General features: G+C 34.9%; 1 protein-coding gene across 1 annotated transcript in view; it reads left to right on the top strand.

The window, feature by feature from the left end:
• The window catches only part of PTPRQ (protein tyrosine phosphatase receptor type Q), a 196,617-nt gene that overhangs the window by 122,812 nt on the left and 58,100 nt on the right, over window positions 1-15,705 (top strand). The window contains exons 27-30 of the mRNA XM_060025305.1: window positions 84-205; window positions 6,844-7,030; window positions 10,237-10,481; window positions 12,802-12,868. Of these exons, the coding sequence (XP_059881288.1) occupies window positions 84-205; window positions 6,844-7,030; window positions 10,237-10,481; window positions 12,802-12,868 (621 nt within the window). The remainder of the gene's footprint in view (window positions 1-83; window positions 206-6,843; window positions 7,031-10,236; window positions 10,482-12,801; window positions 12,869-15,705) is intronic.

The following is a 15,705-nucleotide window of genomic DNA, read 5'->3' on the forward strand; positions in this document are numbered from 1 at the left end:
TTTTACGGTCTTTTCTATTATCGTATTGTGGCAAATACTAGCTTCAGTGTAGCAAGGTCATTGATTTTTTTCTATTTTCATAGCTCCAGATGGTCCTCCTGAAAATGTGTATGTAGTAGCAACATCACCTTTTAGCATCAACATCAGCTGGAGTGAACCTGCTGTCATTACTGGACCAACATTCTATTTGATAGATGTCAAATCGGTAAGGCATGTCTTACCTTTTACAAAAGACAGTATAGAGCATGGTTAAGAATACAGGTTTTGGAACCAGACTTTGAATTTTAATCTCAGCTCTGTTAGGCAGCTTACTTAACTTGTTTGTGTTTCGGTGTCCACATCTGTAAAATAAAGATTGATAATACTACCCAGTGTAGAGAGATTTTGTGAGGACTAAGTTAGAAAATTTACCTAAAGAACTTAAAACATTGCCTGACGCATAGTAAGTGTTCAATAAATGTAAATAAAGTATTGTCACCATGGTTATTATTGTATTTATCGTCAGGGTATAGATGACGTATATAAACGAGGTTAAGTTGATAATAATCTATTGGTTTAAAATACAGTGAAAACGAACTCAAAACATAAAAGGAGAATGGACAAGGCATTAGGAGAAATATCTCCCAAATAAGATAGCATCAGAGCTTAAGTTTGAAAATAATTGAAGCAGAACATGGAAAGGAAATGGTAATAGAAGTTAGAATAATAGAAAAGTTAGCTTCCTTCAGGAAAAAGTAAGTAGTTCTGGAATCCTTGGTCAAAACTTTCAAGAAGAAAAGGCTGAGAGATGAGGCCAGATCAGGAGGCAGGCTTATAACATATTATGGAGCGTGGGTTTCATGGTAAGGGCAGTGGGGTGCCAATTGTGGAATTAAAGCAGTGTCGGGATACAGATTTCTGTTTTACAGGATCAGTATGGGTGCATTGTAGAGAATAGTTTTAGAGAAGTCCTGGGGGTGCAAAATTAAATAAGGACACAGGAAACTATAAGAGTAAAACTGGACAAGAAAAGAAGGACAGAGGAAATGGAGTGAGGAAAACAGAATGAAAAATAATTTAAAACTACAGGATTTGGTGAAAAAAATCTGTGGATGGTGAGTGAAGAGAAAAAATCAAGGATGACTTTAAGATATATGATTTGGAAAATTGTGAGGAAGAACAGATTTGTAGAGGAAAGGCATGAATTCAGTACTGGATGCACCGACTTTAAGATGCCTGGGAATCCTCCAGATGAAGATAGCCCATTACAGTTTTATTTGTGGATCTGTAGCTCCGGAGAGGAAGTTTGTATTCCCAGATTTGGGAACTGTTGGTGTTTCGATGATAGATGAAATAATATGAGTAGATGAGATTAACTACACAGCATGTAAAGCCTCTTCTGTAAGAACTAACCTGAGGATAGTATCCTGGGGAATACAAACATTTAAATAAGATGTCCCTGAAGACACCAAATTGGAGTAGCCTTCCAGACAGAAGGAGACCCAAGCATGAGAGTCAAGCCTTTCACCTAAGACAGGGTGCTGCACAATGTGAATAATGCAGAGTTGTTATCTAGGGTTAGAATTGGAAATATCTCCTTGCCAGCCTGCTTGAGCTTTACTGGACCTGATGAGCAGTCTCTTACGGTTGCGTCTAACACGTTAAATTAGGTAATTCATGGTGAATTCTCCTCTCCTCCTTACTGTTTCTATCCATCTCTTGTTTAATTTTATGATTTTTTTATGTCTTTATATTATTTCTTAAAGGAAATACTTCTTTCTCAAAAGACGTGTCACGATTAAGAGAAAGTTTCAGGGTTTATTGGTACATTTGTTCTCCCATTCAGTCTTCAGTTTATGTTCCTTTTTTAGAGCATATCTGTGAAGATTTTTAGTTAATAATTAGCCAAAAATAACACGAATGACAAATGCTCTGGGAATAGCATTAAAAGCAAATTATAAAATGTTAATGCTGGGGCTTCCCTGGTGGCGCAGTGGTTGAGAGTCCGCCTGCCGATGCAGGGGACACGGGTTCGTGCCCCGGTCCGGGAAGATGCCACATGCCGCGGAGCGGCTGGGCCCGTGAGCCATGGCCGCTGAGCCTGCGCGTCCGGAGCCTGTGCTCCGCAACGGGAGAGGCCACAACAGTGAGAGGCCCGCGTACCGCAAAAAAAAAAAAAAAAAAAATGTTAATGCTGTGCTCTATCAAGTAAAAGACACTTTATTAAGGAAAAAGCTCTCTCTTGGAATTTGGTTGTGTTTAAAGGAGGGAAAAATAAGACAGTAAAAAAAGTGATTTATAACCTCTTTCTCTTAGCATTCTTACTGAGATTAAAAATGAGCAAGGGAAAGAGAGAAGGATGGAAAGATAACTAATATTGTAATTGCTTATTTCAGTTACATATTAGCTCTTCATATGCACTGTATTATCATATCTCATCTAATAACATTTTGATGTTAATGTTATCGTCTTCATTTTGCATAAAGGGGAACTGAGGCACAGAGATGATAAATAACTTCTCAAATATTAAGACGTGGCTAAAACCAGTAGACAATGGTGTGATGGAAAATAGGAAAAAAAATCAAAAAGCAAATAAAAATTGCCAAACTGAAATATATGCTCACCAAAACACCTTTGGATCAAAGATAGCAAAAATTCTATCTAAACAGATTCTAACACTTCAGAGTTTCCCTAGGATTCTTGGAACTAAGTTGTCATTTGTTCCTTCTTCCCTTCATTCTTTCAACACACTTTATGTTTTTAATTTTTATATTGGAGCATAGTTGATTAACAATGTTGTGTTAGTTTCAGGTGTACAGCAAAGTGATTCAGTTATACATATATACATGCATCTATTCTTTTTCAAATTCTTATCCCATTTAGGTTATTACAGAATATTGAGCAGAGTTCCCTGTGCTATGCAGTAGTTCCTTGTTGGTTATCTATTTTAAAAATAGCAATGTGTACATGTCAATCCCAAACTCCCAACACGCTTTTAAATACATTCAAATGCCAGCACTGTGGTACGTGCTGGGTATGTAGAAGTGAACAAGTCTGCTTATCCTTATAGAGTTTATCTGCAGCTCATTTCATGAATATATAACTATCTACCTTCAAAAGTCATTGGCTCGCAGGCCAAAGAAGAACGTATGTCACTGAATTTAGGACTTATGCTGCAGCCTGGCCTCTGCCAAATACTAACCGCAAGAGCATAAAACTCTTCCCTTAAAAGACTCAAATTAAGCAAAAATTGACAATCTTGAATAAAGATATATGGGCTCAGATATCATCCTGGATGATTCTACTGGAAATTAATGCATTTTGTGGCCCTTTGTTTGTCGGCCCCTTTATTTTTTAACTTAGCGAATACTTAGTAGCTTCTTTCACCAAGACAAAGATGGAAAACAAAGTTCTGCTTCCAAGTAGCTCACACTCTAGAGAATGACACCAGAATATAAAGAGCTAGTTGTAGAGTATGAGGTATGCAGTCTTTTTTGGAATATAAACTAACAAAGTAATGAAAGTTTCTGTTATGGGGGACATAATATATAGAGGAGACTGCACAGAGAAGATGAAATTTGTTCTGTTCTGGGATGTAAGAATTAAATGGGGGTGTACCAGGTGGGGAAGAGTGCAGGTGGGGCAGGCAAAGGAGAGGAAAATAGAACCAGAATCTAATTACTGACAGTGTATATGAAACAACCACACTTCAAAAAAAAATGGCAGACATTTCATCATAATAATCGATGATCAAATATGAGCAAACAAATTTGGAACTGATTGAAGGGAAATGATGGGTCAAAAAGGTCTGAGGTTTCAGTCCTGGGTAAGTGGACGAATATTAGTTAATGATAGTAGGTTTAGTGAAGAAAGAAAATTTTTCCACATGCTGTATTTGAGGGCCCAGCATTCTTTTTGAATTTTACTGTATATTTTTTAAGATATAGTAGATCACATGCATGTTATTGCATGTTTTACTACTTGCTATTTGTTATCCATTTTTTAATGGAAGGCATTGGAATAATTTCGTTTTACTTTATAAGACCACGCCCCATGACTTGGTGTAGAGAGGTCTGGACTCTTCAAAGACCTGGGAGTAAATCCTGTCTCAGCTACCAAGTTGCTATGGCATCTTGAGGAATTCAGCTCAACTCAATAAAATCAGAGTTGAAATAGCTATAGTAGTCAGGCAAGGAACATCAAGGAACAGTCACAATGAAGCTTCAGTGATGAATTGGAGACCCCTGCCCCATTAGAGGAGTCACCTGTCACTCATCTCTAGATAATTGTTACCCAGCATGAATATAAGCCTAGTCATAGGGGAAATTTTAAAAGCCCGATTTGTATGAGATATTTAGATGTTGACAACTAATTAAATACATACACACTTTCTACCAGTGGGTGCCTGCACCCGATCAATTGGATTCCTACACTGATTGATTTGTTTTTCTGACATTTTAGAGGTGGAACACCTTCCTCCACTGCTCTGGTTCGATCTGTTTGACTTTTTGCAGATCTGATATTTTTCAGCCTTTTGCTGTGTTTCTCATAGCAACATCGTTTTTAGTTAAAAAAGCTCTTAGAAAAGAGCATTTGAAGAACATATTAAACAAAAAAAACATCTTTCAAAGTTATGACAGAGGGTCAGGTTGAAAATGAACTTGATAGTGAGGACAGTGTATCCAACTTGTTTTTAAGTCTTTCAAGTACTTGAGAGAAGCAGGCATAATAGGATTTCAAACTTGCTGTTGTTCATCTCAGGCAAAGCCCTTCTATTTAGTGCTAGAAACTTTAGCTGTGTTTAATCCCTACAGTGAATAGGCCAGACTCTCCATCAAAGACAGACTATGTTTTAATAAATTATACAACTATATTTAATATACCTAAGCATACTCATTTGTACACATTTAATAATTATGACATCATGTTAATTGATTCCTTACTTAGTGCCTTGCATGGTGCTAGATCAGTTTTTCAAACTTAATTATGACCAGCATTTTTTAAATGAATTGGAGTAAAATTAAAAAGAGCAGAAAATATCAAAGTGCATTTCAGAAGTTGTATTTCTGAAAAGCAATTTTCAGTTATAAAGAATACACACACACATCCTGAATTATATTGCAAAATGTGTTTCATTTTTGTTGATCATGGTAAAAAACAAAATTGCAAATTTCTGTGCCAGCTACTTCAGATCTGTTTTTTCTAAATCATCAAAATATTTTAAGTAGATATTACCACTCCAATCTTACATATACAGAAAGTAAGACAGCATAAATGACTTATCAAATGCTACAGGAGTTATTAAGTGACCAGGTTGGGATTTGAACCCCTGATGGCTGGGTACCAACCTATATTCTTTCTTCTGTAAAACATTGGAGTATAAAAATAAACAAATGGGTCCTAATGAAACTTAAAGCCTTTTGCACAGCAAAGGAAACCATAAACAAGACCAAAAGACAACCCTCAGAATGGGAGAAAATATTTGCAAATGAAGCAACTGACAAAGCATTAATTTCCAAAATTTACAAGCAGCTCATGCAGCTCAATATCAAAAAAAAACAAACAACCCAATCCAAAAATGGGCAGAAGACCTAAATAGACATTTCTCCAAAGAAGATATACAGATTGCCAACAAACACATGAAAGAATGCTCAACATCACTGATCATTAGAGAAATGCAAATCAGAACAACCATGAGGTATCACCTCACACCAGTCAGAATGGCCATCATCAAAAAACCTACAAACAATAAATGCTGGAGAGAGTGTGGAGAAAAGGGAACCCTCTTGCACCGTTGGTGGGACTGTAAATTGTTACAGCCACTATGGAGAACAGTATGGAGGTTCCTTAAAAGACTAAAAATAGAACTACCATATGACCCAGCAATCCCACTACTGGGCATATACCCTGAGAAAACCATAATTCAAAAAGAGTCATGTACCCCAATGTTCATTGCAGCACTGTTTACAATAGCCAGGACATGGAAGCAACCTAAGTGTCCATTGACAGATGAATGGATAAAGAAGATGTGGCATATGTATACAATGGATACAATGGATATACAATGGAATATTATTTTCCATTGAGTTATTTGTAGTGAGGTGGATGTACCTAGAGTCTGTCATACAGACTATATGTACCTAGAGTCTGATGTACCTAGATGTACCTAGAGTCTGTCATACAGAGTGAAGTCAGAAAGAGAAAAACAAATACTGTATGCTAACACATATATATGGAATCTAAAAAAAAATAAAAGGTTCTGAAGAACATAGGGGCAGGACAGGAATAAAGACACAGACCTACTAGAGAATGGACTTGAGGACACGGGGAGGGGGAAGGGTAAGCTGGGACGGAGTGAGAGAGTGGCATGGACTTATATATACTACCAAATGTAAAACAGCTAGCTAGTCGGAAGCAGCCGCATTGCACAGGGAGATCAGCTCAGTGCTTTGTGACCACCTAGAGGCGTGGGATTGGGATGGTGGGAGGGAGATGCAAGAGGGAGGAGATATGGGGATATATGTTATAAAGCAGAAACTAACACACCATTGTAAAGCAATTATACTCCAATAAAGATGTTAAAAAATAACTGGAGTATAAATTTCATTGACTGCGGAGATGATTTCTGCTTGTTCTGATTAATTGTGATTGATTTTTTTCTTTTACTTTCAATTGTTGAAATAATTGTAATTAGTAAACTGTTAAAGTAGCACTTCGGATTTCCCAGGTCTGTCTGACTGTAAATAAAAGAATTTTTAAATCTTGGCTAGAAAAATATACCACTCATAGCTCTCTATTTTTATGTTTTAGTGATTTGTATCTCAAGTGCTGCTTCCTTTAATTGTTAGCTATTTTTTCCTGTAGGTAGATAGTGATGAATTTAATATTTCCTTAATCAAGTCAAATGGAGAAAATAAAACCATAGAAATTAAAGATCTGAAAATATTCACAAGATATTCCGTGGTGATCACTGCATTCACTGGAAATATTAGTGCTGCATATGTGGAAGGAAAGTCGAGTGCTGAAGTGATTGTTACTACTTTAGAATCAGGTAAGGTTTATTTTTCATGCTAAAAATTGACTGAGTTAGGTGTCTTTCTTACAGTTTCTCACACCTTACCCTACAAAGCATATGTGTTAAAAGAAATTTTTTAAGCATATAAGTTTAAACTTCAGTGACTCACTGTGACTGACAAGAGTAAAGCTTGTATTTACATTTTTGAGGCAAAGTGGAATTATGTAGAATAATCAATACTTGTAAATACAAAAATAAATTAGTTCATAGTAAGGTAACCAATTGTACTTTTTTGCATTTATTTAAACACTATTTCAGAAGTTGAGTTACCTTGCCTAAGAGATGATTTTGTCCAACTGTCTATAGCCAATAAAGCTTCACCTTAAATTCCATTTTAATTATTTCTCTCCCACGGTTTAAATGCACATTAAAGTAATAATACTCCATTATTAAATAATCTAGAATTCAGAAGTAGAACCCAGGTTATGTTTCACCATATCTGTTTTCTTCACTTAGTTAAGTGACATGTTTTATTACATAATCTATTTGATAAATGTCAGAATCTGTACAGATTTCCTCCAGTTCCTATGAACAGGGTCTGAATGAATAATAAGATTGTAACCAATAAGAATTTAATGTGGAAAGTCAACTTCCCAGAACTCGCTTGCCCCATCCTCCAGACTCCTGATGTTCTTTGCCACCAGATATATCTTTGGAAAGAGCACATGAAGGGATGTGTTGCTATAGTTTATTTGTTGCTATCTGTAAGGTAAGTATAGGAGGTAAAATATTTTTTAGCTAGTCTTTTCATTATGCTACATACTCTGTTGTCTATAAACTTACGGTTCTAAATTGAAAAGTACATCCTATCCTCAGCACCCTAAAATTCTGCTTGTTTCCATTTTGTGGCCATGTATATTCCAGGTACTTATTTTCTTATTACACTTTTTGCACTTCTCCCCCATCCTACCTATCTGTGAGGAAAGTTGCTGCTAAACTTATTCACATTCACACCACAAAGCACTGATTGCAAATCCTAATGTGCTAACTCTTCCAAGGATATCATAGTTTAATAAATTTCTACTAAACCTCTAAGAGTAGAATTTTAGATGTCAAACGAAAGATATTTGGCGGATAGAAGGTTCTTTCTAGCATTCAGATAATTCTTTCATGTATTCAGCTTTTTAAAGCTGATCCTAATTTTAGAGAAACAATTCTTATAAAAAGAAAAAATATATATGCTTCTTATGTATCATAAAAATGTATAACAGCAAATGTTGTGAAAATGTGTGTTGAACCAATTTAACCTTTATTTCAGCTATGCATTTTTTCATCCTGTGATATTTGGCACAATGACATGTTTATTTGCTTTTCTCTCTTTTCTTTCTCACTGTTATTTATTTACTTATTTTTTGCTTGCCATAGGGCACTATCTCTAGGGATGTTTGCAGCAATATCTGAATATCTGAATCATTGACAGCCAAATATCAACAGCCTTTTCATGGAAATTCTTAGAATTTTAGAATTTAGAATGGAATATCCATTTCAATGTGATCAAAATAAGATACGTTCATTCAATGAGTCATTTATTTAAAGAACACTGATTATGTAGTACAACAAAAACTAGTCTTTCATAAAATTATTCATAAATAATTTTATCCTCATGTGTATCATTCTAAAATAATTTATTGATATTTAGCTAGTTACATGTTAGGATAACTTTTATTTATCAAAAATAAACTGGAATATCTAGAACATAAAGAAATCTTAAAATTCAACACTTAAAAAGAATCCTATTAGAAAATTGACAACGTGAACAGACATTTTACCAGAGAGGATATATGACTGGCAAATAAACTCATGATAAGATAGGTTTTCAACACCATTAGCTATTGGGGAAATGCAAATTGAAACCACAGTGATATATCACTATACATCGACTAGAACAGATGAAATAATAATGTTTTAAATAGTGACAATACCAAATGTTGGAAAAGATGCAGAAATACTAGATCTCTCATACATTGCTAGTGGCAATGTAAAAGGGTATAGCTACAATGGAAAAATAGTTTGGTGATCTTTTATATACTACCAAATGTAAAATAGATAGCTAGTGGGAAGCAGCCGCATAGCACAGGGAGATCAACTGGGAGCTTTGTGACCACCTAGAGGGGCGGGATAGGGAGGATGGGAGGGAGACATAAGAGGGAGGATATATGGGGATATATGTATATGTATAGCTGATTTACTTTGTTATAAAGCAGAAACTAACACACCATTGTAAAGCAATTATACTCCAATAAAGATGTTAAAAAAATTTTTTTTTAAATGCACTTACCACATGATCCACCAAATACACTCTTGGGCAACTATCATAGAGAATTGAAAACTTAATGTCCATGCAAATATCTGTATATGAATGTTAATAGAAGACTTATTAGTAATGACAACAACAAAATAACTGGAAAAAACCCAAATGTTTTTATAAATTAAACTCGTACATCCATAAAACGGAACACTACTCGGCAATAAAAATAGAATGAACTATTGATATACAACAACCCTGATGGACCTCAGGGTCACTGTGCTATTGTCTTTTGCAAATGACAAAACTATGGAAATGGAGATTGATTAGTGTTGTGAGGAGGCATGGAGTGCAAGTCTAAGGGGACATTTCTTTATGGTGATGGAATAGTTTTGTATCTCATTTCTGGTGATGGTTACAGGAATCTACACATGGGATTAAATTGCATAGAACTACACGCAGATACAGGAAAGCATGAAAAACGGTGAAAACTGAATAACGTCTATAGTCAACATTATTGTACCAGTGTCTGTTTCCAGGTTTGATATTAAACAACAGTTACATAAGATATCACCACTGGGGAAAGCTGGGGGAAGGTTACAGGGGACTGTATGTATGACTTTTGCAACTTCCTGTGAGTCTACATTATTTTTAAGTTCAGAGTATCATAGAAATGCATTCTGTATAAAAATACATATATTATAAAAGGCTAAATAAATAAGCAAATAAATTGGATCACTGTTACGGTTTCTGTGATTTATAGATGTCAATGATTCTATAATGCATGAGCCATTTTGCTTGTTTTCAAAATTAAATGGCTTAAATGATCTGTGTAATACTCTTTATAGACAGAAACTTGAAGCAAATCAGTTTTATATGGACATCAAAATGAACACAAATTTTTTTTAAATTGTAATTGCTAAATATTTCATTTCAGTCCCTAAGGACCCACCGAACAACATGACATTTCAGAAGATACCAGATGAAGTTACAAAATTTCAGTTAACGTTTCTTCCCCCTTCTCAACCTAATGGAAATATCCAAGTGTATCAAGCTTTGGTTTACCAAGAAGATGATCCCACTGCTGTCCAGATTCGCAACCTCAGTATTATCCAGAAAACGGACACATCTGTCATTGCAATGTTAGAAGGACTAAAAGGCGGACATACATACAACATCAGTGTAAGAATACATAGCTTTTAATTATTCACCTATCTTACAAAGTTGGTTTACAAACTCAGCATTCAAAAATACTGCAGCTTATGTACATAATACATTTTTCCTATCTTTTCGTGGGATCGCTTAAGACATGCCAACTGAAAATAAATTTGGAGAAACAAAATTGCTGCTTTCCTATTTTAATACAGCAAGTCCTGTGAAAATATGTAAACAACAAAAAAGTTTGCACAATTATAGTGGAAATCCAGAAATAAAGCAGGAAGAAAATCCACGTTAAAAGTTAAAGATCAGTGACCCCTGCTCGCCGAAACTAGAGAAAACCTGCGAGCAGCAGTGAAGACCCAACGCATCCAAAAATAAATAAATAAAATCGATAAATAAAAGTTAAAGAGCAGATATATATAATGAGATGATTCTGCCTAAAGAAAAACTGTTTCTGTGTGATTATAGGTGGAAAATGGAAAAACAAATTTCAAAGGCAGAAGTCAGAAATAACTATGTGATTGAAATTCACATGTATTTCACACAACTATTACTAAAAGCTAATGTTATTTTACATCTTAATTCTAAATTATCCATTTGGTAAAGTAAATATGTGTGTGAGTTCATATACATACACCCAAACACATACACAATTTGTTTCATCCTTTCACTATTTTTGCATGTCTTGGAATTTTCAAACAATCATGAAGTTCAGAAAATCATCTTTTAAGCAACATAGAATTCACCCTATACATTCAAGTAGCTCCTTCCTATCAACTGTTTATATCAGAAAACTGTCATTAATAATTTGTGTTCCCTCGCAAACTTTATATCTCATTATGTAATCTGACTTGCTAGGATTCTTGCTGCATGTACCATTAAATGAACCCCCGTTGTAGAAGATCTATTAGAGAGAAGGTGGTGGTTAAGGGAATGAACTGACCTAGGTTCAAATTCCGGCTCTGCTAGTTTCTTTCTGGGCAATTTCCTCAAATCTGTGCCTCAGTTTCCTTATCTGAAAAATTAGTAATAATAGTAATTTCTATGTAGGATATTAATAGTTATGGTAGGTAGCAAGTGTTGTAACAGTTTTGGCTCTTGCAAATAAAAAAAAAACAGGAAATAAAGTACAACCAATTCATAATTTAAAGAAAAATCTGATTCTTTGCAAAGTGCAACATAGTGTCCTCAACACCTGAGAGTTTATTAGAAATGTGTAACTTTCGCACCTGTCCCGACCTACTGAATCAAAACCTACAGATCTTCATTTAACAGGGTTTGCAAGTGACTTCTTTGCTCACTGCAGGTTGAGAAGCACTGCCCAACTTTATTATCTCACTTAAAGGTTAGATTGTAAAGAAATAAAAATAATTAAGCACTTCATAACATCACTTTTATTTTGAATACTTCCTTTTTAAAATTACATGCACCAATAAATATTTCCTTTAGATATTTTTAAGCATTTTATGGGCTTGGTTTATTTAGTATACCTACCACATCACGTATATTACTATTTTAATTCAATCAAAATACTTCTGAAGCTATCCAGGGGGTGGAGGGTGGGTCACTAACGTATGAAACAAATTTATTAATTCCAAAAATGATATATTCTGAATTGCGTTTATTGGATACAATGAAATTGGCCAAGAACACAGTCTTTATTTTACATAGCAAGATAAAGTGAATAAAAGAAGAGCCTGTGTCTGCCGCTTCCTAAGCACAAAGTTAATTGAAAGGATTCACATTTGTGTAAATCACCCGCTGTAGATTCGAACAGAAATGCTTTATGTGTATATGCTGCATTATGCAGGGTATAGCGTCAGAAATTTTGGGGCAGGGGTGAAGCAGGGTATAAAGGCCAACTTTCAGAGGGATGATTTAATACAGGAAAACTGGGAGGCTGAGGAATAGGGTTTCATCTCAGAGAAGGAAAAAAAAGAGCGTCTTGAATATGGATTTAAAGAAAGCCGGAGTTAACCTAGCTACAGAGAGAAGGAACAGATGTTGGAGTAGATGAAGAGAGAGTGTAGACATAGTGACTTTTCTGCTGTTTCCTCCTAAAGGTTCAAATTGAAGCCACATCATTCTTGGGCTGTATGATAGGGCTGTTTAGGTCACCTTTGTTCTCAGGGCTTAGTACCATAATATCAGTTGTAAGAACTATTTTATTGCTAACGTTCTTCCTCCATATATTAATTTGAGTGCAAGAAAATATAACTAACAGACTATATGAATTGTTTTCAAAAGTGCAATCATTTTAAAATGACATATAACCATAATCAGTTATACATACACATATGCAATAATTTGAAAATAATAACAAGGTGTTTCTTTGTTTTAGGTTTATGCGATCAATAGTGCTGGTGCAGGGCCAAACGTTCAAATGAGAATAACCATGGATATTAAAGGTACATGAGCTGCCTTCCCATGAAATACTATTAATCAAAGAGTAATTATAATTTGTATTCTGTATTAGAGTTAAGGATGTAGTTAAGCTTTTAAACCATGCATATGCATATAATAAGCATATATTAAGTAATAAGTAATGTATGCTTATTCAGGCTATAATTAAAATGTCTTAATCATAATGCAAATTACCATGTTAATTACAGAGAATGCCCACTGCTATTTATATTTCTTTTCTGCTAAATTTAAACTTTTCTGAGACAAGGTTTATAATTGTATTTTATGTTTTTAAAATTTTATTGAAAAGAAAGCTCCTTTAAATTACCCGTGACTAGACTTTGACTAGTTCTAATTAGATTCCTTGACTGATCTTTATTTATTTTGAAAGTCAGATTCTTTTCAGTTAATCAAATAGTGCTTACTGAACTACCATATAATCAACTTTATGATTCTGACTATAAAAGTAGATCTATCAATTCATTATTGACAGGGATGTTTTTTCATAGAAAATATACAAAAATTTGGAGACTGCCTCCCCCACCAAATTCCACAAAAGCCATAAAAGATTACTAAGAGGACCTCAGGGGCATTCAGTCATTCAAGGTGCTTTCTCAAGACTGAAAATATGCACACAGTTTTGCCACTTCTCTAAAATCCTGTGTAAAACCTGCAGAGAGATTAAAAAAAAAAAAAGTGTATTGACCTTTGGTAGAATTCCACCTGATGCTCCTCTCTCTGAAACAAAAAGTAGCTTTTCTCAGTCTTTGGTAAGCATAGCACCGCACAGTGATTAAAAGTGCCAGCTTTTAGGCTGAGTCTAGAGTCAGGTTGCTGAGGTTGAATTCTGGATTGGCCACTTGATACCTGTTTGACTTTGGACAAGTTTCTTAACACCTGTAAGCCTGTAATGGAGATAATACTAGTTCCTACCTCATAAGTTGCTGTGAGGATTAAAATAGAGAATCTTTGAAAAACCCATGGGACAGTGCCTGGAAACAAGCATTGTTAAGAATAAGAACTAATCACTATAAGATGAAGCTGATACATTTTACTTTTTATCAATGGGTAGTTTATATACCTATAATACTATTTGTGTTATTTGCTTTTAGTTGATAAATATGTACTTGGAATGTACAAACTCCTGAAGTCTAAAAAATATCAGCTACTTCAGAAAGTGACTTCATGAAGAAGAGCTTACCTCATACCGTCCTAATTTCTCTTTGTTATTTAGTGGCAGACATATTCATATATTCAGTATACAGGTAACAATAGATGCATTATATTTATTTAGTAAAACTTCCCATTTCAGATACTTGCTCATCCTTAGGCAGACATGACTAGTTCTGACTTTCCATGCCTTACATAGGGTGGATAGACTCATGACCAGTTATCTAGAGAAGATATATGAGTACTAAGGGGCAGTGGTTCAGTCCTAGAGAAATGAATTTTTCTCCAGTAATATGCATGATTTTATTGACATGGAGTGACACTGGATTAATAGTTGTCTCATTAGATTTGCATTTGACAGATAATACCGAGTTGGATAGTACTGTCGCATGCCAGATTCCTCTAACAGGAAACCTTGGCTTGGGGACTCCCCAGTGGCCTCTCTCAAAGTTTCTCAGAACTCCCTGAAACCTGAGGCCCTTCCTGCTGAATCCTTTCTTCCTTCCTTCTCCCCATTCACACGTGTCAGGCCTGTGATCATGCCACCTGCTATTGCACCCTGCCCCTTGATTCTTATAGATATTTTCCCCAATAAACTTCTATACATCTAATGTCATCGTAACTTTTATGTATCAGAGGAGTGAGCTCAGGGATCAGGTCAGAAAGATTTGGTTCCAGTCTTGATAGTTCCCTCTTACCGCTACGTAGCATAAGACCATTTTCCTCATGTATAAAATGGAAATGATATTGGCAATTTTATGGCATTGTCGGAGAGGCTTTTTTAAAAGATTTTATAAATATGAGAATTGAAGTTTGATTAAGCAACTTACTGATGCTCAGCTAGTGTATGTAGGTATAACATGAAATGAAACAAGAGGAGCTTCTACAAATGTTGATTTTGGAGATACCTGCATGCATTGACGGTAAAATGTGAATTATCATGATGGCACTTTTAGAAAATTATTCTGGCAGTATCTGTTAAAGTTAAAAGTACATGTTTCTTTTGTTCCAGAAATTCTGCCCTTGGGAATATATTCCATAGAAATAAAAGGATCAGTAAATAAGGCTAAATGTATAAGGCTGAGTAGTGAAGCAAATGTTCAAAACCTGAAGGAAAAGTGAATTCCCATCACTAGATGAATGACTGAATAAATATGATGCAGTTGCACCATGATGTACAACATAGTCATTAAGAAGAATGAGTTAGCCAGAACTTGGTGACTTGAAAAGATTTACACAAGTCTTATTTAAGTGAGAAAAACAATATGTGGGGTAATTATAATACTTAATATAGCACCATTAAAACATATCAGTGAGAAGAATCCATGATGTATGACTTTATGTATTTTTATATGATTATGTGAACATAGAGAAAAATATGTGAGGATACCATCCAGATGTTTGGTATGGATAACTGCAGGGTTGGAGGGCAGGGCTCCTGGTATGACTAGAATAGAAACTGGTAAATCAGCTAAAGGAAGTAAAAGAAAAAAAAAACATGAAAATACTAGTATGATTTAATGCATTTGTGAAAATTATAAATACAGTTTGAATTTCTTTAATATATAAAGAGGAGTCAGATGTCTGAAAATCACACCTGGGTCCCATTATCTTAGGCAAGTCTCAAATATATAATTATACCATTAGGAGGTAATAATTGCTAAATATCTGC

This window comes from Delphinus delphis, chromosome 11 (genome assembly GCF_949987515.2).
Source record: "Delphinus delphis chromosome 11, mDelDel1.2, whole genome shotgun sequence".
In the NCBI taxonomy this organism is placed as follows: Eukaryota; Metazoa; Chordata; class Mammalia; order Artiodactyla; family Delphinidae; genus Delphinus; species Delphinus delphis.